The sequence below is a fragment of the Onychostoma macrolepis genome, chromosome 04 (genome assembly GCF_012432095.1).
Source record: "Onychostoma macrolepis isolate SWU-2019 chromosome 04, ASM1243209v1, whole genome shotgun sequence".
Lineage (NCBI taxonomy): Eukaryota > Metazoa > Chordata > Actinopteri > Cypriniformes > Cyprinidae > Onychostoma > Onychostoma macrolepis.
This window is the reverse complement of record NC_081158.1, coordinates 3011481-3036684: the sequence shown is the minus strand read 5'-3', so window position 1 is coordinate 3036684 and position 25204 is coordinate 3011481. Positions and strand designations below refer to the sequence as shown.

The 25204-nt window shown below is 36.4% G+C and overlaps 1 protein-coding gene, 1 long non-coding RNA gene and 1 pseudogene across 2 annotated transcripts; 2 read left to right on the top strand and 1 right to left on the bottom strand.

Moving 5' to 3' along the window:
• Window positions 1-3738: 3738 nt before the first annotated feature.
• Window positions 3739-4971, bottom strand: LOC131538422 (uncharacterized). Its single transcript, XR_009270585.1, has 3 exons — window positions 4857-4971; window positions 4633-4763; window positions 3739-4471 (listed from the first exon to the last, which is right to left on the bottom strand). It is a non-coding gene; the product is annotated as an uncharacterized LOC131538422 (long non-coding RNA).
• LOC131538396 (piggyBac transposable element-derived protein 4-like) lies at window positions 4475-5642 on the top strand. Its single transcript, XM_058772264.1, has 2 exons — window positions 4475-5098; window positions 5281-5642. The coding sequence occupies exons 1-2, from the start codon at window positions 4540-4542 to the stop codon at window positions 5598-5600; spliced, it is 879 nt and encodes a 292-aa protein (XP_058628247.1). The 5' UTR covers window positions 4475-4539; the 3' UTR covers window positions 5601-5642.
• Window positions 5643-9244: 3602 nt separating this feature from the next.
• On the top strand, window positions 9245-12944 carry LOC131538387 (gastrula zinc finger protein XlCGF17.1-like; annotated as a pseudogene).
• The last annotated feature ends 12260 nt before the right edge of the window (window positions 12945-25204 follow it).

Sequence of the window (25204 nt, the reverse complement as noted above, 5' to 3'; positions counted from 1 at the left end):
TGCATCTTGCGCTGATCACCGGTGATCGGTTCTGCGCAGATTTTGCTCATCTCAAACAAGCCTATTACCAAGTACTCCTCGCTGCAGACTGTAGCGCGGTGACGTCACATATGTGTTTACCGCGCATGCGCAAAGTGACGTATGGTATGTCTATAAAACGCATGCGCAGTAGCGTGGTGATGTCACGTACCTTGTATGTATTTACCGTAAATACGCATGCGCGCCATACTGACTGGCGTTAATGCGCATGTCTAGGTTCATTCACTTCCGGATATTCGAAAGGTATGGTGGATTTGAGATTCGTTGCCAGTTAAGGAACATTTACTTGTTTTCTTAAAAAAGTGCGTTTGTGTTAATGGCTTTTAACTGTAAGGATGCTTTGGTCATAATCATAGAGAGTGCCATTGCAAATGTGTGCGATTTCAAACATTTATGAGATGTTTTATGATATGTGTTAGTATTCGAAGTGACAGGGATTCTGCTGCTGGTCTTTAAAGGGTCTTATTTCGCCTAAAATTAGTCTTTAAAGATGTCTTAAGAGCAGAAAGATTTATATTAATAAAGTAATGCCATTGATGGTTGCATGCATTGCAAAAAAAAAAGTTTCTCATATTTGTAATCTTTTTAATTAACTAACATTATCAAAGATGAATTGGCTTATTAGCTATTTTAACAGTAACCATGGTTTTTTGGTGCAAACCGTGATTTTAAAAACCATGGTTCAAATACCACAAATTAACTATGGTCGTAATAGCATAGTTTAACCATGGTTTTACTAAAGTACCTCAAATTACATTTAAGCCTAGTTATTCGACAAACATCTACAAAATAAAAACAGAATAACAAGTTACTATTCTATGATTCAGGCTTTATTACAGCAGTTACATCATCTGAAAGAAAATATGAACTGTTGCAATTGTTCTCGTATGACAAAATGATTCAGAATTATGAACTACAACCTTATTAAAAAATAGTGATAAAGCACTGCAGTGGTAGAGATGGTTTTCTGCTAATTTACAAGATAAAAATAGCAAATTGTTTCGCTGTAATAATGCATTATCTCTATAGAAATTAATTGCATGTTGTATAAATAAACATGACTTGGTGCACATCCACAGCATTATAACGCCTACCTCTTTTACAATATCTTATGTAGGGCTGCATGCAACTAACAATTTTTTTTCGATAATCAATTTATCTGTAGATTTTTTTTTAAATTATTATTAATTGGATGACAAAAAAAATCAAAAAAAATCTACATTACTTTTTAATTAAAATAATTTTAATCCATTGTTTTAAAGAATGTAATTTCACATCCTGCCTATGAAAACAAATATAAAGAATGTCTCTATGTAGGCTCTGCTGTACATTATAAGCATTACAATGTTAAAATACAAACATTACATTCTAAACCTAAAAACAACAGATTGCTTGCTATTTTAAAACAGAATTTAAAACAATTTAAACAAAAACACAAAATGTTAACTTGTAAGAGGTACGAAGAACAAACACAATCATTCGTCTGAACAGAGTAATTATATTATATTATATTAATGAACAATTCCAACAATAGTGCCTTTACTGTTACTGCTCTCATAAATATGATTACTTGTGTTACATGTAGGGTTTTAAACCTACACTTAATTTCGAACAAAAAATATTTTAGCAAAATGTGTATTTTAGTCATAATTACGAGCGGTCTGTTTGCTTTGATGCACTATTCAAATTCATTGACGATTATTTTCATTATCGATTAGTTGTTGCAGCCAGGCCTAGATTTATACAACCTGTAAACACAAGCCCAACACAAGCAGATGTGTGCAGTCCATCGGGTGCATCAAGGTCGCATTAACAACCTTGATTACAATATCAATAAAGGTAAAAAAAAAAAAAAGGTTCTTTTATTGGAAAAGTTTTACAAATACAACAAAATACATTCACAAGAAATGATAAGTACTTTTAAGAATATTTAAAATGATATAAACTCACATGAGATTAAGATTTCAGTCATTTCAGGCCTAAAGCAAGCTGATTTATTCTACATCAAGTCACCTCATGGGGGCCGATGAAGGCCAGATGAATCCTCCACACTTTTACTTGATGAAGGAAATGCCCCTCTTTTCAAAAACTTTTCATGCTGCATACATGGCAGTAGTTTTCAGTATGAAGTCTACCATATAGTCCAGTAGGTTACAGTCCACCTTTGGTTTGGTTGTCTTGAGCTTCACCCCATATGGTCTCAGTACCTAAAAATGAGAAGAATATACAAATTATTAATACACAGCTTGCTGGAATACTCAGTTGTTATTGGTTAGTTGCAATTTTACGGGCTTGGAATGACATGGGGGTAAGTGATTAATGACACAATTTTAATTTTGGGGTGGAGTATCCCTTTAAAGTGACCGTGTCTAATTTACTAGCTGCTGTAGGTGTCCTTAATGTTAATACAAGAAAACGAAAGAAAATCACTCACTGCTCTTGACTGAATTACTTTGTAGTTTAAACCAGAATTAATCCACAGTCAAACCAAAAATTATCCAGACACCATATACAGGTGCATCTCAATAAATTATAATGTCGTGGAAAAGTTCATTTATTTCAGTAATTCAACTCAAATTGTGAAACTCGTGTATTAAGTAAATTCAATGCACACAGACTGAAGTAGTTTAAGTCTTTGGTTCTTTTAATTGTGATGATTTTGGCTCACATTTAACAAAAACCCACCAATTCACTATCTCAACAAATTAGAATATGGTGACATGCCAATCAGCTAATCAACTCAAAACACTGCAAAGGTTTCCTGAGCCTTCAAAATGGTCTCTCAGTTTTGTTCGCTAGGCTACACAATCATGGGGAAGACTGCTGATCTGACAGTTGTCCAGAAGACAATCATTGACACCCTTCACAAGGAGGGTAAGCCGCAAACATTCATTGCCAAAGAAGCTGGCTGTTCACAGAGTGCTGTATCCAAGCATGTTAACCCTTTGACGCGTACGATCACACCAGTGTGATCAGTCTTGGCTGGTCCCTGGAGCGTACGATCACACCTGTGTGATTAGAACGTTCAGTGCATCACGTCATCAACTGCTCAATTCAAATCTGCTTTCCCGCTTTGATTGGCACTGATCCAGAGACTGACGCGTTCAGTGTTTTTAAGCATGTTTATTAAAATTTTCATACACTTTAAATTACATTAAATAATCACATAAATAGGAAAAAACTAACGCTACATGTAATTTGTAATATAACACTGATCTATATTACGGAGGCAAAATAATGCTAAGTTTTATTCAAATCAAACACACATGTTTAGATATAGCTATGTCTATTCCTCTGCCAGTTTGCCAGCAACTTACATGTTTTTCGGGAGGAGTGGGTGATCTTGTGCATTGTAAATCCAGGCGGCTTCTACTCCCTGACAGTTGTAAACAAATAATGGTGGCGCCCATAGCCCGTGATAACTTACCGATCAACTAACAGGAGTTGACTTGCATATATTTAACTGTTCTAATGCCATACATTTAACAATGTATTAAAAAAGTTTGTAAATATTTTATTTTAAATAAATAATAATATAAATAAATAAAAGATAAAACAGTCATGCATTGCAGTCTTTTTTTTCCCGCCCAGGAGTGACAGCTGACGTCACTTACCTCACACCCGCCTCGCCTTATTTGTTAAAGAAATTTACATAATTTCAAAACAGTTTTTCATTAATTAAATAAGTAAAAATGTCTGACAGTCATTTTAAAAGAAGAAATTGAGGAGATTTTTTTAAATTCTGATGAGGATTTTGACAGTGAGGCAGACAGTGACAGCGATGAGGAGGTTCCCTCAAACCTTGAAGCTCTTGACAGGAGTGAAGATGAAGAAACTTCCACAACACCCGCCCATGTTTTCGCTGAGGCAGACGGGGTAGACTCATCATCCTGGAAGGTAACAAACCATTTTAATCCTCCAGGCCCAGGGGATTTCGATGACCAACTGTGTGGAGTGCAAAATCCTCCAGAATCCCCCAGTGAGGTCAACTGTTTCAAAATGTTCCTAACAGAAGATGTTGTTGGAGAAATTGTTGAGGAAACAAACCGCTATGCCTCAGAAATACAAGGAGGAGAGATGAAAGGAAAAATGGTTAAATGGGCTCCTATGTACACATTTCTGGCATCAGTTCTCCTAATGGGGATGGTCAAAAAACCGTCACTCCGTGATTATTGGAGCACAGACCCCATGTTCTTGACACCATTCTTCCGGTCTTTATTTTCGCAGAACCGCTTTCTCATGCTCCTCCGCTGCCTTCACTTTACAAATAACACAACAGAAATTTTAAATGACCCTCTGAAAAAAATCAGAAATGTATTCAGTGCTCTCACCTCCTCCTTCCGTCGCATCTTTGTGCCATACAGAGATCTCTGCGTGGATGAGTCCCTGATGAAGTGGAAAGGCAGGCTGGCATTTCGTCAGTTCATTCCATCTAAAAGACACCGATTTGGGGTTAAATTTTTTGTTTTGTGTGATGTGCTCACTGGCTACGTGCAGGACATGATCATCTACTCCGGATCTACCACTGACATCCAACACTACCAAGGGCTTGGAATTTCTGGATCTGTTGTAATGACACTGCTAGAACCTTACCTCAGAAAGGGTCATGTCCTTTATGTGGACAACTGGTACAGCAGTCCCACACTTTTCCAACACCTCCTGTCTCTTGGCACTGGAGCCTGTGGGACTGTGCGTGCAAACAGGAAAGCGATGCCAAAGTTCACCTGTAAAATGAAAAAGGGAGAAGTAGAATTCAGAGAAAACGGATCACAGTTGGCAGTCAAATGGCATGACAAGAGGGATGTTCATGTCCTTACCACAGTCCACCCAACTGGAATGGCAGCCACAAGAAAGCTTGATCACATCACTGGGCAACCAAAGATGAAGCCAGTGTGTGTGCTAGAGTACAACAAAAAAATGGGGGCTGTTGACAAAGCTGACATGATGACTGGTTTTCTTGAGTGCGCCAGAAAGTCCACCAAGTGGTACAAGAAGGTTTTCTTTCACCTACTTGATACGGTTGTACTCAACAGCCAAATAGTGTACCGTCAACTTACTGGTGAGAAATTTAAACAAATCATCAAAGAATAACTATAAACAAGATAAACCTGATTAAACTGTCAATTAATGTAAACTAAACTGTAATTAACAAATCTTCAATTATAACCTGAATATATTATCACATAGCCTACTATTCTATCCTCCTCCTCACTCCCCAATGATGTGCTCAATTATCAATAGGGAAGGAAACCACCTCCATGCAATTCAGGATGAACCTAATGAGAGGGCTGCTGGAGGAGTACAGCACATCCCGATGTCCATCTAAAGGGGGCCGTCCTGCTTTGGATACTCCTCTGCGCCTTACAGCCAGGCATTTTCCATCTGAGGTACCTCAGACCACTTCCCAGGGCCGTCGGACCAGGCGACACTGCAAGGTCTGCCTCTCCAGTACACGCAAGAGCAAGCAGAGGTGCCTCACCAAATACATGTGTGTGCAGTGCAACACTCCTTTGTGTGCTGCCCCATGTTTTGAGGAGTACCACACACTGAAGCATTATTAAGCCTGTAAAAAAAAAAGAAAAAAAAAAAGTTTGTGAATCTTTGTATTTATGTACATATTTCCATTATTCATAGTAATTAACTTTGTACATTGATTTTTGTAAATGTTAAACAAAATACATTGACTATACTTTACAAGCAACAAGAATTCTAGATTGAAAAAATGTAATAAAACATCTATGAAATGTGTATATTTTGTGAATAAATTACAGGAATTCTAGACTTAAAGAAATGTAATTAAATATCTATGAAACGTGTACATTTTGATTTATAAACTATAGGAAATCTAGATTGAAAGAAATGTAATAAAACATCTGATTTCTTTTTAACAATGTCATAGGCCTATGTTCAATTGTATGAATAATGCTAAACTTATACTACACATACTTATACTACACTTTCTTAGTAACAAAGCAGAGAACAGCTACATTTACATTTCCCTAAATATCAACAACATTTGAGCAAGCTAATGGTAAGTGAAGTAGGCTATATAATGCATAATGAGAGAGCAATATAATTTGCAATGTACTAAACAGCTTTGACAACAGAACAGCAGATATGTGAACATCCTATTGCGCATATTCATTGCATGCTTGTAAATAATCAAGTGCTTCAAAATCAAGAAAAAAAACTCACCAATTGTAAGGAGGCTGTTGTGCAAGGTCTGCAAAGTGGCACGTGTGAGAAAATTCAAAGCCGTGGGAAAAAGAACTAAATAAACACGTCAACCAACAGTTTATTATAGTTTAAAAAAGCTAACAAGTAATTTCGTGAAATCCTGGAGGGACTGCAAAATCATCACATTTAAAAGAACCAAAGACTTAAACTACTTCAGTCTGTGTGCATTGAATTTATTTAATACACGAGTTTCACAATTTGAGTTGAATTACTGAAATAAATTAACTTTTCCATGACATTTTAATTTATTGAGATGCACCTGTATATTTTTTTAAATATTTTTTTACTAGCAGGTGCAGGACAATAGTTCATTTTTGTAAGTGAGTATAGCAAAATAAAATGAACTGTGACATATTATACCCAAAAATTCTTCATACAGTGGACTACCAGTAAAATTTATTTTAAAAAATTGGGACCAAAAATTATTCAGACACTTTGAACTGACCATGTTTTGCTTAAGTGTTTTTTAAATAATTGCTAATGTGACCTTTTTACACCACAGACTGAACAAAATGAAGCATTGCTTGATAATTGGTCAACAAAGTATTGATAGTTGTGTAAATATTGTCATACTAACAGTTGTCTGAATTTTTGGTTGATTGTAATCCATTACATACCTTTCTATCAAAGTTATCTGACATTATCAACACCTGATGTACCTGGACACCTACAAACTTGAAAAAACTTAAACCTTCATTTAAAAACTGCATATCCTGAATAAGGACCAGAAACCCTCTAATTCACATTCCTAATTTTCATGATAAGCTGCAATATAATTGCCCTCACCTCTGAAATCAGGAGCTGCGGTCAGAAGATGTCAAATCCTTCCCCGGTGTCCGAGTCTGCTCAGCTGGGTTCGGGCTTCCTGAGGCTCGATGGAAGTCTTTCAGTTTCAGAATAATAGGTTACCAAAATAAATCACTCAGAGACTTGTCTACAATAAAAGTTTAACACATCACCATTTGTAATGGTTTCGCTTTATTAGTAAACAATAACTCAATGAAATGAAATGAAATAAAATGAAAGTAACAGCGAGTAAGTCTTCACCATCAGAGTGCGGTCCCGTCTGGAGCTCTCCTTGGCTCTTCATAGCCTTGCATACAATTTGCATTAATTTAATAAAATCCTCCCTGCACTCTCCCATATATAGTAATCTTTTTACACACATATGAACAAGACACATGACCTTTATCTCACTTAGTACAGAGTGTCAAAAGTTCAAGTGGAAGAAATGCAGGGGTTATACATGCAATATGAATTTCTGCTTAAGCCTGCAAAAATATTTGTAACACCTCTAAAAGCATAGTCCAAGTACACATCGTCTTACCACTAAGCAACACCCATATATGGATAGAATACAAATTGTATGAATAGATAGATATTCCATCTAACATATTTAATGTGAGATGCAGCTTCTTTCTTTACATAGCCATACAAAGCAAATAAAACATACAGCGACTAAACCACCAGCCTTCAACACTTATAGTTTTGGGAACAAAATGTGTGATCTGAAAACACATCTGAAACCTTCTACACTTTTAGAGATAGAGCTTTAAGTTTCAAGGATTCTATATCACTAGCTAAGGTTTGAAACTCAAGATTAAAATGACTGTAATCAACGATCTCTCTTAATAGTTTCATTATTTTCTTATTCAATGTTTCTTGTTTCCGCATCAGCTTTATTATGTTTCTCATCTTAACATTTAGACTCTTCTGATGGTCCAGGTCTCTTCTTGCTCCGGCGGCGCCGCTCCACTTTCTCTTGTTGTTTAATTTTACGGCTCTCTTCAATCTGCAATCCTTTAATGATCAAATCATCAAAATCAATGTTTACTTTACTTGAATCATTATTACTGTTTCCAGTAGAGAATTGATCAGGAAATTGTGTATTTATAGGCCCATTCCTATTTACAGTTTACTTGTGTTATACTTGATAAATATTTAAATTTGTTTGATGATCTGAAACATTAAAGTGTGACAAACATGCAAAAAAAATTATAAAAAATCAGGAAGGGGGCCAACAATTTTTCACACCACTGTAAAATAAACAATAATCTCTTAAACATTTTTCTAATTTCATTTAACATTTTCATTTCATTGACAGTTTTATTAACCCTTTCACACGTGAGTATAAAATATTTTAGCTGAGCCTCCAGCGTGAGTTTTTTTATTATTAATATTCACAAACATACTCACTATATTATGAAATATCTGATATTCCGATTCTGAAATATGTGCAAGTAAATGTATTTGGTAGTTTAAATACTTTTATAATGATCGTGTTAGTTGATCTATAACCGGGTGATGAACGCCGCCATGTTTGTTCGCGCTGAATCCGAGCTGTGGGATTTACAACACGTAAATTCATCCTCTCCTCCCGAAACACGTTAAAGTATGTCTCTGGTTAAACTGGGAGAAGATCAGAGTAAACTTTAAAGTTATCTACACAATCTGTATATGATATCAATAAAACATGTCGTCAGATTATGTGTGTAAGGATCATTATTGCTGCTTCCATAGATGTCAGCGTGTATTTTACAAACTATAAATGTATGGTTTTGCTAGTACTTATGTGTATTTAAATGTCTCAAACCTAAAAAGCATTATATGGTTGAAAACAATGAATATTTGTGATAATATGACAAGCGCTCGTGTGTCTGATCAGGCTCCGCGCCAGAAAGCAGATTTGAATTCAGCAGTTGATGACGTGACTCACTGAACTTTCTAATCACACCGGTGCGATCGTACGTGTTAAAGGGTTAAACATTGACCTTCACTTTCATTATAAAGCCTTATTTCTGCTATTGTAAGCTCATTTTGTAAATGTAAGCTAATTTAAATTATAGACAAGTGCAAACTGGGCACTTAATGCAAATGTAAGTGGCCACATTTAAATAATTAGGTGATTATGTTCGCCCATCTATGCAAATATCTCTTTGTAAAGAGAAAAAAGAATGAGGTTAATCACTATCTGTCAGTTTATGGTGATCGCGTATATTTGCAATTTATGAATACAACACAAAAACATCTTCAGCTACTGGTTTTATTTGTCATCAAACACAAAACAACTTGTTATCATATCTAAATGAATTCAAATGTTAGTTTATGTCAGTAACCCTTGTTTTTGTTTAATGTGTTGTTTTATAGATGTTTTGACGTGTTCGTGAATGATTGTTTCCATGTTTGTAGTGATAATGTTGCTGTTACTGAATGTCTCGTGATCTGTGATAGGAGTGGATATGAACTGAAGTTTTGCTTCTGCTATATTATATAACGTTATTTCTCTTTTGAGATTTATCCTTCGCAGATCAAATTTGTTATAGTTACTTTACATGGTTAAATTCAAGTCCCGCCCTCTCATTTCAGATGCCGTTTCACTCGGATAGACGTCACAGTAGAGAAGAAAAGACAATCACTACTTCCATTTCATGCTGACTTTAATTTGTCATTCTTACTGTTATTTATATTTGAAAGAATTTACATTGTATTCTTTCCTATATTTCTTGACCAGATATATTCTTATATGTTAATACTGGGGCACAATAAAAAATAAATAATGGATAGTAATGTTAACAATGGAAAGACAGAAATGCATTGTTTGAATTAGCACATGTGTGATTGCAGTGTTACTGATCGAGCATTTTAAATTGATCTGCTCTTTGTGTTGATGCTGTTACTTTTAATACAGTAAAATGATCTACAAAAAGTCAACACTTTATATTTGTAAGGCTCTGGTCTCTTCAGATATAAAATTTGGAGGATATCTGCTTCACTTACATAAATGTTTCAATCTGTAAACTGTTTTTTACGGAGCAAATCTGCTTCTTCCACACAGAAATTCATGTTCAGTGAAGCTCCTCCCACAACAATCACGCCTTCCACAGTTCACCAATAAATGCTGGAATATTCCCATCAGTTTACAAGTGAAGACGATCGGCAAATCATCAGGAAGAGCTGAAATCTGCAAAGACTGAGTTTATTAAAGAGGACAGAAAGAAGATGAGAGATCCAGAACCCTGCAGAATCAAACACACTGAAGATACTCGAGAACAAACAGGTTGGTGGCAATTGTCTACTTTCCACTGTTACATCAGGGTTCACTTATATGTCCACACTTCTCTGCTTTTTACGAGTTACTAAAAATGAACCATTTTTACTTTTATTTGCAGTGTTGATTGAAGAAAATAAGAATGAAGAACTGAGTGAAGTTGAGGAGAAAAATCATATTAAAACTGGAAAAAAACCTTTGAGTTGCTCTCAAATCAAACAGAAAGATTTAAAGAAAAGAAGAGCCAAGAAATATTTCAGCTGCACTCAGTGTGGAAAGAGTTTCTCACACAAAACAAGTCTAGGCGTCACATAAAAGTTCATACTGGAGAGAAACTATTCACTTGTGATCAGTGCGGGAAGAGTTTTCCACTAAAAGGACTACTTTCAGCACATATGAGAGTTCATACTGGAGAGAAACCATTCACTTGTGATCAGTGCGGGAAGAGTTTTGCACAATTAGCACATCTTAAAACACACATAAATGTTCACACTAGAGAGAAACTGTATGCATGTGATCAATGTGACAAAACGTTTTTGAGAACTTCACACCTGAAGCAGCACATGAGAGTTCATACAAAGGAGAAGCCGTATTCATGTCATTTGTGTGGAAAGAGTTTTTCACGTCTACAACATTTGAAAGAACATCAGAAAATACATACTGGTGTGAGAGAGTACATGTGCTTTGAGTGTGAAAAGACTTTTACTTCAGCAAGCAATTTAAAACTGCATGAGAGGATTCACACTGGAGAAAAACCTTACAAGTGTTCACACTGTGACAAGACATTCATTCATTCAGGAGCTCTGAAAACACATGAGATGATCCACACTGGAGAGAAACCTTACAAGTGTTCACACTGTGACAAGAGATTCATTCATTCAGGAAATCTGAAAACACATGAGATGATCCACACTGGAGTGAAACCTTTCAAGTGTTCACACTGTGACAAGAGATTTAATCAGTCAGGAGCTCTGAAAATACACGAGAGGATCCACACTGGAGAGAAACCGTATCACTGCACTGAATGTGGGAAGTGTTTCACTAATTCATCTTCTCTACACAGTCATACAAAACACATTCACAGTAAGTAAATCATCTTCAGATCCAGCACTTTCAGATCTGATGCCGTGTCCTCACCAAATGTGACACAATGCATCAAGCAATAAAATATCATCTGGATAAATCTGTCATTACAAGTGACATGACAAAGAAACATTATCTAAAGTTTTCACAGTGAATAAAGTTCATCTTCAAAACCAGCAGATTCAACTGAGATTCAGATCAACTCAATGAAGGAAGTTCCTCCCCAAAGAACAATGTCAGAAAGTTTTGTTCTTGTATTTAATTTTGCTTCATGATATAAATGATTTCATTGTGCTTTCTTATGAGTTACATATAATGTTCAAATGTCTTATAATGCGTATTTATCAATTGTAGATTGCTTACTATTTCATGAAGGAAATTAGAAGCTTTTTACAAACTGTTCTTGTTCAGGAAGCTGAAGAAGAGGCTGTAACACTTTGAGAGAGCTGAGATTTTTTTTAAACCTTTTTTTTTTTCCACTGTTGTTTTTAAAATGACTATTCTTCCACGTATGATGTATTTTGGAACACAGATGCAAGATATACTGGCATGTTGCTTTGTAATTGATCTGTTTTGCTTCTCGTAAAAAGGGATCTAAATGGATTAAATGGGCCCTTTTTCATTAAAGAACATAAAATAATACCGTTAAAGAACCAAACTGATGTGCAGTATCGTAAGAATAGTAATACCTTTTAAACCTTAACCTTTTCTGTGGTGAGTTTAAAATATTCCAGCGGTCCCCCCAGAGTGAGTTTTTTTTAGGCGACCGTTATTTTAGAACGTTTCCCCTTAATGTTTCCATGGCGACGCGTCATGATTGTCACGTGACACACCGCGGCCACAATAACACTGTATGACAGATGGATCGCTTTTATTTCGTTTTTCCTTTTTTATTCAAAATATTCATAAACTTGTTTACCATATAATCAACTATCTGATATTCCGATTCACAAATATGTGCAAATGAGTGTGTTTTATCGTTTAAAAACAGTTCTAAATGATCTTGATCGTGATCTGTAATGTGAGATGGGCGCCGCCATGTTTGTTCGCGCGGCAGTTCAGAGAGTCCTGTCAGTCAGATTTACATCACGTAAATTCATCAATTTCTCGTGAAATACATACAAGTAAGTGGCGGGTGAAATGGGAGGAGAATAGAGTGAACTTTATAGTTACTTACACTATGTGCATTTGATATTAATAAAACACGTCTGAAAATTATATTTGAATGGATTGTTATTGCTGCTTCCATAAACATCTGAGTGTATTTTACGAACTCTAAATGTATTGTTTTACTAGTACTTATGTGTATTTAAATGTCTAAAGCATATAATAAACATTATGTGGTTAAAAACACTGCATAGATGCGATTATATGACAAGTGCAGCTGCATCTCAGGGTCAGTCAACGCGCGAAAACGCAGTTTGAATTTGGCAGTTATGCGACGTCACCGAACGTTCTAAATCCCATATGTGGGACCGTACTCCCAGTGGCACGGAAATGAAAATCCCATATGTGGGACCGTACCGCTCAAAAGGTTAACTATATCCATACTTGTAATAAATTACCTTTACTTTTATATTTTATCAACAACTTTTATTGTCTGCTAATTGTATTTGCATATGGAAAATGTTTGCTTTGGGGGCTTAATGTTTTAAAATATCTCAATAAAGCTTTTGAATTGAATTTAATGCCTTTATTGTCATTGTATTTTTCTGCATCCAAACATACTAGGATCACTGCTTCTTACTGGTGTTAGAAAACAAACATACAGTATAGCCACAGACGATAAATAAGAGTTTAGGCTGTACAGTACAATTATAAAAAGTATATACAACAAGTGACATGGATCGTGAAATGCATCAAACTATTTTTACTATGTTTTGAAGTAAAACTGCACCAACTTTCCAGACCAGCAATAAAAATGCAAATGAACCATAAACGGAGACAAAGAAAGTTTCCTCCGCTCAAAATGCACTCCACCCAAAAAATTGGTGCGGCTATGAACTATCAAAAGTTCCGAACTCTAATCATCTAATCTAATAAGACTAATCGTGGCTCAAAACTTTCTTCTTGAGACGGACACACTCCAAAACTCTCCTCTTGAGTTTAACCTCCTGATAGTTTTACCTTCAAGTAACTTTGTACACTCACTGTGAACTTTCCTATCTTCAGAGGAACCAGAGGAAAATCTTCAGCTCACTTCTAAAGAAATCCTCAAGAACCGTGGAAGAGATCGTGGAAGCGAGCGATGATTTCCAGGGAGGACAGTGAGCAGTCAGTGATTTTTCTGGGTTGTGTTGATTCTCCTCTCTTGTCCGAGATGCTGTGCAGCAGCACACTTTCAATGGTGGAGCAGTAAAAGCACACCAGCAGCGCACAATCCAGACTGTTTTTCCTGATTACTCTGAGGAAGAGCAGCTGTTGCTGTGCTGTTTTGATTGTTGCTAATGTGTAACAGACCAAGAGAGCTCAACGGATATGAGACTCTCAGGAGTTTGAAGGTGTGGACTCTTTCCAGTCATGCTCTCCTGAGGTAAGTCCAATCACTGTAGTATGGTCTGCAGATCTGATGATGAACGAGTGCGAGTTCAGTCACATGAGTACAGGAGTAGAGTACAGGACTCAATACACGAGCCAGTGCTAAGCGTGATGCTGGTGTAGAGCTATATTTGTGTCTTGCAACATATTTCTGGACAACAAAAAAAAGATGACCTTTTTTTGGGGGATCTTTGATTGCAGCTGTTTCTGACCACATCTTTAGCAACTTGCTGTTATGCAATTGCTGTACATCATCCTTCCATACATCAAATGCCTTTGTTTGAATGGCTGTTGTAGAGACTTAGACATCTGTGTCAATTCTTGTGTCTTGTACTATTGGTTCAGGTGGGGTTTTTTTGGACTCTGTGGCATATTACCATGGAAATTGCCACTTCATAGTGGGCAAAGGCCCAAGTAGTGCCCTGTCAGGACGTTGTCTTCCACACTGCTAGACATCTTTTCTTTCTCCAGTAGGTCCATGGATTCCTCCCTGACTTTGACAATCTCAGAGACTTATTTTGTTTATTTTTAGGGGTTTTCAATCTGTGGGGTGTGAGAGTGTGTCAGAGGAGGCGTGCAGAGTACTAAAATAATAACTAATTATTGATTACTACTTTGAATCAGTACGTTATAACAAAAACGCCTGATTAAAAGAAGCAGGTTTTTGCAATTAAACCGGTAAGCTCCTGGAAAGTCCTATGCTGCGTCCCAATGTGCCTACTTATACTACGCCTAGGGGTGTCACGATATACCGGTATTGACGATAACCGTGATATTCAAAGCAACAATTATCGATATCGTGTAAAATTAGTGTGTGACAATATACCGGTATTGGCGATAACTGCAGTATTTAAAATGAACAGGATTGATAACACCACATGTAAATACTCCAGTGCCAGTACCTGGTTGACCTCCAGGTGGCAGTACTGCGCCTTAACCCTGACACCTGTCAAACAAGAAGATTCAGTGCTCACAGCTATCCGAGAAGAGCCATGTTCATCAGAGTAAGTTGCCATTATTTTACTAGTCATTAGAATGGGAAATGTTACATTAACCTGCTAACAGAGGTTTTCTGTATTAATATATTTAACTAAAGGGTGATTTATTTTAATAAGTATTGTGTTTTCTTTACTCGTCTTATTTTTGTTTGCAATCAATACGGTCTGTGCGTAGTAACACTTAATTTCTTTGTTCAAATCTGTTAACAGTTAAACGATTAAAAATGATCTTGAAAAACTGAGCGACCACATTGCTATATTAAACTCTGTAAAATGTTCAGGAGGTCACAGTGCCATGCACTTAATGCCTCATCTGCAGTCATTCTAGATGCACATTAAAACTGAATTAGCAGCGCTCTTACTGCATGACTTCAGTGGCGCCGGTGCAACTACAGGTTAAAGAGCTTAAAACACAGGTATACAAGTTAACAGGTTAAAGTATCAGTTTAGATGTTAATATGGCGACACTTTACAATAAGGTTCATTAGTTAACATTAGTAATTACATTATTTAACATGAAATGAGAATGAACAATACTTCCGCAGCATTTATTAATCTTAGTTTATGTTAATTTCAGCATACTAATGCATTATTAAAATCACAAGTTGTGTTTGTAAACATTAATGCACTGTGAACTAACATGAACAATGAACGACTGTAATTTTAATAACATTAACAAAGAATAATAAATTGTGTAATAAATGTATTGTTAGTTAATACATTAATGTTAACAAATGGCATCTTATTGTAAAGTGTTACCATTAATATTTATTCATCATGCTGTTGAACTTGACAGTATTTTTTCTCTTGTTATTTCATAGGAGCTCCAAAGAAGACAGAGAAAGCCAGAGTCTTGTACCCTGTGTTTATCAGTATCTTTATGTTCGTTGGGTGAAAAAGAAAAACTCAATAAACAAAGTAAAAAATAATTTGAATGATATCCCCTCCCCCCAATGTTTCTATAGATATCGCGATATATCGATATCGTGACTTCTTATGGCCACAATAACCGTGATATGAAAAATCTAATATTGTGACAGCCCTAACTATGCCCTTAAAGTATGTACTCTTTTGGTGAAGAAAAAGTACATACTTTTTTGTGTGTGGTAGAAAAGTAGGAAAGCTTTGGGACATACTATCACGTCACACAACTGTGTCTTTAACGGACCGCTCTGTCGCATCTGTTACACGCACCCTGTCACTGTAAACTGGCCTGTCAATCATCTTCTCACAGTTAACATCTTCCATATTTCATTTCATTTAACTTCTACCATATTAGACAGAAAAGTAGCTTGTTGATCTGCCAGTCGCAGGTCTTTCATGCGGAGAACTCTGCTCATATTTTCTGCATAATGATGCATTTAAAAGTTAACGACCAAATGGATGTTTATAAAAGTTCACATTGCTGTTGCAGATGAAATATAACACGGATAACAATAAATAAATATTTTTTACCAGTTTAAATGTTGATTATTAATAACTCAAACCCCTTTTTGTAAACCTCTCTACCTAACTGTTGATCGCACGCATCCGCCACGTTTGTAGTTTTTCTAACGCGCTTTATTCGTGTTTGTAGTTCTGGACCGAATCCTTCGCCAAAGCCCAATGGATTGTGGGCAATTTTAGCCATTAGAGTGTGCACGGATCCACACTTCAAAAATTGACCTGAAATAGTAGACCATCCAGGGACTTTTGGCATACTCTTTTCAACATACTATGCTTTGGGACACACTTATTGCAATCTCACATACTATTTAGGATGGATAGTATGAACATTGGGACGCAGGGCAAGTAAGTGAAAGTATTCAAACAGTAAGTTCAAAACAGTGCTGATGCATAGAAAACCAGTAGATTTCATTAGAGATGGTGGATGACTCCAGATGTCAGTAAATTATTTCTTTTCAACATGTATTTGGCCTAAAAGCAAGAGTGTTTTATAATGGATGCCAGTGCAATTTGCCAGCACAACACAAGTCTCGCATAGATCAATTTTTATGTACAAACTGATTAGGTTGTGGGTCAGTTTGGAGGACACATGTGAAACTGCTTGTTTTTAGTACACTTCACCAAACCCACACAATCAAAGAATCATGTAAAATCTGTAAACCTTAAAGGGATACTCCACACCAAAATGAAAATATTGTCATTAATCACTTACCCCCATGTTGTTCCAAACCCGTAAAAGCTTTGTTCGTCTTCGGAACACAATTTAAGATATTTTAGATGAAAACCAGGAGGCTTGTGACTGTCCCATTGACTGCCAAGTAAATTACACTGTCAAGGCCCAGAAAAATATAAAAAAACATTGTCAGAATAGTCCATCTGCCATCAGTGGTTCATTCCTTATTTTATGAAGCGATGAGAATACTTTTTGTACGCAAATATGAAATATGAAAAGAAAATAAAAATAACATTTATTCAACAATTCATTTTGAAAAGCATCTGATGAACGCAAAGTGTGTATGCTATTCTCTGTCATCAGCAATGCATGGATACGCTGTTTCCGTTCAAATCAAAGCGTAAATAAACGTACAATATGTATCCATGTGTTACTGATGACAGAAAATAGCGTACGCACTTTGCATCCATCGGATGCTGTCCAAAATGGCGTATGTATTGTACGTTTATTTACACTTTGATTTGACCTTTTGACCTAATTTAAAAATAATCTGAAATGAAAGGGTTTAGATTTCTGAGAAACGCGCCTGGATTGCAGCAGTGAAGCAAGAGGCAGAATAGCAACTAGCAGCTCTAGGATATACAGCCACATTTCGATTCAGGTAAGGAAATGTTGTTGTTGTTGTTTTCAATTTGATTATTTGTATTTCTTTACATTAACTCTTCAAGTATGATGCAGCATTGTGTTTCCGTCATTGTTTACATATGCGCCTAGCGTTTTGATTCTCTTTTTAGTGAAAAAGGCCAAGCTTTTATTTCCGTTTTATTGCAAGCGTTATGAGGGCTATAATTAAATATGAGTTCACATTACTTGTCTAGTAATCTTGTCAGCAGATAAATGCAGTGAGTAACACATTATAGAAATGTATACTGTAAACTTGAATGTTGTATAGTGTAACAGTTAACTGTAGTTTACAAAAGGTCATCACCTATTAAGCTTGTCTAATGTTAATTCCAACATGTACAGATGTATTAAACAATAATAGTATTTTATATATATATATATATATATATATATATTGTGCATTAAAATTAATAACTATTTTTCTACTTTTGTCTTTAGGAAAGCCATCATCTGTAATGTAAGACACCTAAGACAGTGAGTGCTACAGGGAGACAGGAAGGACAGCTGGTATGTGATCATATGAACACCCAGATGTTTGAGAACTTGAGGATGAAATGCAATATAGTACATAAAGCCGCTCATGGCCAGGCCAAATACTGACTGCTGCTTTTGATATTGATCACATATTAATAAATGGAAACAGTTGAAATTGAGAGGATGTCATTTGTTTATATGCAGTATTGGTCAAAAGTCACACTATACATTACTATTAGTATTAGATTTATTACTATTAGACACATTACTATTTTTAATGTTTTTAAAAGATGTCTCTTATGTTCATGAAGTCTCTTATGCTCATCAAGCCTCCATTATAATTGATAAAAAATGCAGACAAAAACAGTAATATTGTGAAATATTATTACATTTGAAAATAATGGTTTTATTTTAATATTCTTCATATTTATTTATACTACGGGGCCGTTGAATGCTTGAATCTGATTGGCTGACGAATGTTCTAAGGTGTGCAATTATTTTCAGGGAAACGCACAGTGAATGTAGTTCCAGGCAGCTCTTGACCTCATTACATGACCATATCACTTCGCCAAATGATTTCTGTTATTTCAAAGTTCTTACAACAGCAAAATAACCAAGACCCACAACGACACTGGCCAAATAAATAAATATAGTAAGTAAAAGGATAAAAATGACAGATCATGTCCATGTTTTTGCCACAAAATTACACTTTATTATGAACGGAAAGCACATACTCTATCTCTCCCGCTCTCTCTCCCTCACAGACCGCACATACATACTCCGACTCTACAGCATGACTTCACGATCCAGTTAGGTTCAACAATAACCCCATCAACTTCGGTCAGAAATCTTGGTGTAATCTTTGATGATCAGCTGACCTTCAAAGACCACATTGCAAAGACTGCTCGATCTTGCAGGTTTGCACTATACAACATCAGAAAGATCAGGCCCTTTCTGACGGAGCATGCTGCACAACTTCTTGTCCAGGCCCTTGTCATTTCTAGGCTGGACTACTGCAATGCTCTTCTGGCTGGACTTCCGTCAAACACAGTCAAACCTCTACAATTGATTCAGAATGCAGCGGCACGACTGGTCTTCAACGAGCCCAAAAGAGCCCATGTCACACCTCTCTTTATCTCCCTGCACTGGCTACCAGTCGCGGCTCGCATCAAGTTCAAGGCACTGATGCTTGCATATAGAACAACCACTGGCTCAGCACCCGTTTACTTGCACTCTCTATTAACAAACTACATCCCCTCCAGAAATCTGAGATCTGCTAGTGAGCGACGCCTCGTGGTACCATCACAGAGAGGCTCAAAATCACTCTCCAGAACATTCTCGTTCACCATTCCTGGCTGGTGGAACGATCTTCCCACCCATATTCGGAGTGCTGGATCCCTGTCAATCTTCAAGCAACAACTGAAAACTCATCTCTTTCGACAGCACTTGACTTCATCCTAAAACTTAAAAAAAATAAATAAAAATAATAATAATAATAATTCTCTTTACTTATTCCTTCCTTTGGTAGTTTGTATTTATTTAAACAATGCCTGAGACTTGGTGTTGCAAGCACTTCGTCTGTCTGATTGCCTCTTCAAGATGAATCGCTTTATGTATTCCCCAATTGTAAGTCGCTTTGGATAAAATGACTAAACGACTAACATACATCGCGCTAATGTTGTTAGCGCTACTCTGACGATTTTATCAGTAAACAACTTAAAAACTACATGACTTCTCACAAGCGAGGTAACAACAACGGCGCTGTTCGTAAACAAAAGGAACTAAGTTTCACTATAACTAGAGACATTGTGTGTCTCTCAGTAGTGTTCGGCAGCAGAGGTAATCTCTCTCTCTCTCTCTCTCTCTCTCATAACTTAGTTATTAACTGTATTAACTGCATTAATCTGCTATCAACGGCTCAAGCCTCCGTTACTAGGTTTAATTATTAGAAAAATAATGCACACCCGAGGTGTAACTCCACTTCGCGTCGTGACCGCATCACCACCTCGGGTGTGCATTATTTTGCGTACTCGGTAGTTCGGACTTCGCAAGTTCGACTCTGGAGTGCGGACTCCTGAGGACGGAAGGACACAAGTCCGGTAATTCTGCAAATGGAACAGCAGCGTACTTGATAACGTCAGTCAGCTCGCCTAATTTATCTACACTGTATTACAATACGACGAAATACGATATTAAACACCACTGCCTCTTTTTGTTTTCATGTAAACAAGCCGCAAAAATGTAGTTCAGGGAACGTACATACATTACAGTGAAACAAAAGAGGCAACACTGTTTGATGTAATATTTTGTTTCATTTAAAATATTAATAGCCACAAAAATGCAACATGCAACAAGTACACGCAATAAAACGAAATTATATTAAACACCACTGCCTTTTTGTTTTCTTCAAAATATAAAACATTAATATGTGGTTTAAGTAATATGTGCACATATACTCTGATTATCACTGTATTTATAATAAAATGAAATATGACAAGCACAACTCTGCCTTTTTTGTTAAATGTCAGTTTTAATGAACAATAATAACCATTATAAAAGTATAAGAGATCTATGTAATAGGAAATAAAGACAAAAGCAAACAATTCAGTCACGTTAACAAAGTAAGCACTGTATTACGATTAATAAATAAATAATTTATGAAACATAACTTTGTGTTCAGCCAAAACTATATGACCTGGAAGAAATAATAGATTCATGAGACCAAAGATTGCCTGTTAGATTTACCCCAAATGAATTTTACTTCATGTTTAACCACTACAGAGACATCAGAGCCAGTGGTGAGTGTCAGAAGGACTAGCCGCGGTGAGGCTGCTCTCGGCGGATACATGAGCACCGGTGATCGCGTGGAGCTCACGTCTCCGAAATCGGCTAAACAAATTTTCAAATAGGCACTATCTTTATAAATAAACTGCAGATTTGAGTTTTAAACAACTACATTGTCATCTGAAATACTCTTAGAACGGCATTTCATGACACAATAACAGTAATATTTCGAAAATTTTGCGGTTTTCACCTCTGGCATTAACTCTCGCTGATTGGTGCGAAATGCATTCTGGGATACCTGGCTGCCTCAAGTTCGCACAAGTCACCTCTGGATGAATCCTTGATAAAAGGGGCGGAGCAAGAACACATCCGGGGATGTGAACTTTGAATTGGAACAGTACTTGGGCGACTACTGATGACGTTTCACAAGAACACAAAGTACAGACAAGAACACATATTGAGAAACGGCCTGTGACTGTGACTCCCTGACACTGATATTATTGCTGATAGTTTTGGCCCGCGGGCCGCCTGTTGCAGACCACTGCTGTACGGTCTAGTCTCATGTATTGTCAGTGGTTTCATGTTAATTTTCTAACACCAGTCAGGAGGAGTTCTCCTAATTTCACTGCATGCAGAAAAATACAATGACAATAAAATCTTTCAATTCAATTTAAAAGTTTTATTTAGAAATTTAAAACAACTCAAAACATCATAACGTTCAACTATTAAAACTAAAATTATAAAATTACTTTTTCCCCTATGCAAATACAACAGCAGACCTTTAAAGTTGTTGATAAAATATGAAGATAATGTATTAATAAAAAAATAACATTCAATAATTACATAATTTACACTTCAATTATGAGACTAGTTTTCTTCATACTATTGATTTATTTGTGGCACCTGCCACCATATCAAAACTGACCGCCACAAATACACCGGACTGGGATTGGGAACCGCTGCTGTATACCAACACAACACAACAACAAGAAAAGCTAGTAAAGTTAGTGAAGCTAATAGGTTTCTGCAGCACGAACACAAACATGAAGTCTGCCATTGTTATTGTTGTTGCTGTTATGTGAAGTAGCGGTGTCTGACTAGTGTAAAGATGTGGGGTGATGACTTCGTAGTGGTGGGCGATATGGAAAAAATATCATATCTGGATTTGTTTTTTTTTTGTTTTTTTGTTTTTAAATATCACGATTCACAATTGTATCATTATTCTTTGTCACGTCGGTTGTATGAGCATAACAGCCAAACTAATTTCCCTATTATAAAGAAAAAGCCTTTCAAGGTAACAAAAAAGGCAGATATTTAGGCCAAAGTGAGCAAAGATAACAATCTTCATCATTATTTTATCTTTGTTATTAAAAAATAAGAACAAAGATACACATTACAACTACACATAATATACAAATAAAACAAACAATGGCTTATTTTCAGGTACAATAGGTGTACTTAGCAGGAGCATTCAAGAAACTGAATCAACAAATCTAAAAATAAAACACTATATAGACTGAATCCTAAAGCAACTGTGACTAAATGTAAAATGACTAAATGTAAACTGTATTACAGTTGTTCTTAAGTCAAGAATAGTGAGTAATTTTTTCTCTTTGCGCTTTGTTTTATTATCCTTAACAGAATAGTTCACCCAAAAAAAAAAATTCTGTCATTTGTCTGTCAATTCTGTTATAGCGCTTTATTTTTATACCATAATTTACTCACTCAAAAGTTGTTTTAAACCTGAACGAGTTTCTTTCTTCTGCTGAACATAAATGCTATTTTGAAGAACGTGGAAAACCAAACAGTTGCTGGTCCACAGTGACTTTCATAGTATTTATTTTTCCTTCTATCAAATTCACCGTGGACCAGCAAATGTTTGGTTAGCCACATTCTTCAAAATATCTTCTTTTGTGTTCAGCATAAGAAAGAAATTAATACAGGTTCAATAATATGTTAATACAGGACAACGTGAGTGAGCAAATAATGACAGAAATTAAATTTTAGGGTGAACTATCCCTTTAATGACAGTCAGCTGCATGTTTAGTTCTGTCCCTTTAAGACCTGCAGATCTAATATGCAGGCGCACATCCGTTTTTCTCTCAACTGCTTACTTTCATTTTAGACAAACCAACTGAGTCTATTTGTAAACCTTGTGTTTTGACAGTATTAGCGCAAAAGATAACTTAGTTCAGCAATCTGGCACTGTTTGACAGGTTTTTTAGTGCGCACGCTTCGGGTGTATGTGGCGGCGCTCAGAAAAGGCATACTTCAGACCGGCAAATAATGTACTTTTGTGACTGCGAATAAGTGCAGTGTCATGGAACATGCGGACATATGGCGAGGCTGCATGTCCTGCTTTGACATTACACAAAATATATGAGGGGGCCCCTACCTTCACGCAACATAAAATTAAGGCCTCCTGTCTGCTTTTGGGTGGCAGGCTGGAGACAGCCAAAAAAGGTAAAATGGCAATGTATGAAATGTATTGAACACGCCTAGAGAAAAACTATATAAAAAGGCTGGACGGACACAGATTCGATAGAATTCACTGCAATGTCTTCTCGGCCTTATTGTCTCTGATGATAATAAAGTCTCTCTTCTGGCATCAAAACCCCAAGACTTCAAGAGTGATTCTTCATAGAAAAAGCGGATCCGTCTAGAGGAAACACCGATACGATACAAATTTTTTACATATACAGCTAAACGCATCTCCGTTTGTACGGGGCCTTACTGTGATTGTTTTTTGTATGACTGTGTAGAGCAGATGAATGACTAAAGCGCTTCCCACATTCAGTGCAGTGATACGGTTTCACTCAAGTGTGGATCCTCTCAAGTCTATTCACACTCAAAACACATGTACTCTCGTACACGAGTATGTGTTTTCTGATGTATTTTCAAAATTGAAAAATGTGAAAAATCTCTTTCCACACAAATGACATGAATACGGCTTCTCCTCTGTATGAACTGTCAGGTGTCTCTTCAGGTCTGAAGCCCTCAAAAATGTTTTATCACATTGATCACAGTTTCTCTCCAGTGTGGATGTTCAAGTGATCCTTAAGTTGTGATGAGTGTGAGAAACACTTGTGTACGGTTTCTCTTCAGTATGAACTCTCATATGCTTTGTAAGGTTTCCTTTTCGTGCAAAATTCTTCCCGCACTGATCACATGTGTATGGTTTCTCTCCAGTGTGGATCCTCTCATGTGTTTTCAGATGTGCTGACTGTCTGAATCTCGTGTCACAGTGTGAACACTTATAAGGTTTCTCTCCAGTGTGGATCCTCTCATGTGTTTTAATTTCTGCTGACTGAGTGAATCTCTTGTCACAGTGTGAACACTTATAAGGTTTCTCTCCAGTGTGGATGTTCATGTGATCCTTAAGTTGTGATGAGTGTGTGAAACACTTCTCACACTGATCACAACAGTACGGTTTCTCTCCAGTATGAACTCTCATATGCTCTGTAAGGTTTCCTTTTTGTGCAAAATTCTTTCCGCACTGATTACATGTGTACGGTTTCTCTCCAGTGTGGATCCTCTCATGTGTTTTCAAACTTGATGAATTATTGAATCTCTTGTTGCAGTGTGAACACTTATAAGGTTTCTCTCCAGCGTGGATGTTCATGTGTCCCTTAAGGCTTGTTAAGTGTGCAAAACTATTTCCACACTGATTACATGTGAACGGTTTCTCTCCAGTATGAAGTCTCATATGTGACCTAAGGCTTCCTTTTTGTGTGAAACTCTTCCTGCACTGATCACATGTGTGCCGTTTCTCTCCAGTGTGGATGTTCATGTGATCCTTAAAGTTTGCTAAGTGTGCAAAACTCTTCCCACATTGATCACAAGTGAACAGTTTCTCTCCAGTGTGAACTCTCATGTGAACATTAAGATTATATTTGCTTGTCAAACTATTTCCACACTGAGTGCAGGTGAAAGTTTTCTTGGCTCTTCTTTTCTTCAAATCTTTCTTTTTGGTTTGAGAGCAACTCAAAGGTTTTTCTCCAGTTTTGACATGATTTTTCTCCTCAACTTCACTTTTGTTCTCACTTTCTTCAATAAACTCTAAAATAAAAGCAAAAACATTTAACTTGTCAGTCATTTGAAAAAAAAAACAGGAATGTGAAAGTACATAAGTTTGTTCCTTCTGATGCAATTTTATAAACTAAACTTCCCTGAAAATATCAAAATATCCTTTTTAAAACA

What these genes read in the sequence shown, in the direction of transcription:
- LOC131538396 (XM_058772264.1), top strand. Translation starts at nt 4,540, where the DNA reads ATGATCATCTACTCCGGATCTACCACTGACATCCAACACTACCAAGGG. An exon ending in AGTGTACCGTCAACTTACTG is followed by an intron (nt 5,099 to 5,280) that starts GTGAGAAATTTA and finishes AATTATCAATAG; the next exon opens with GGAAGGAAACCACCTCCATG.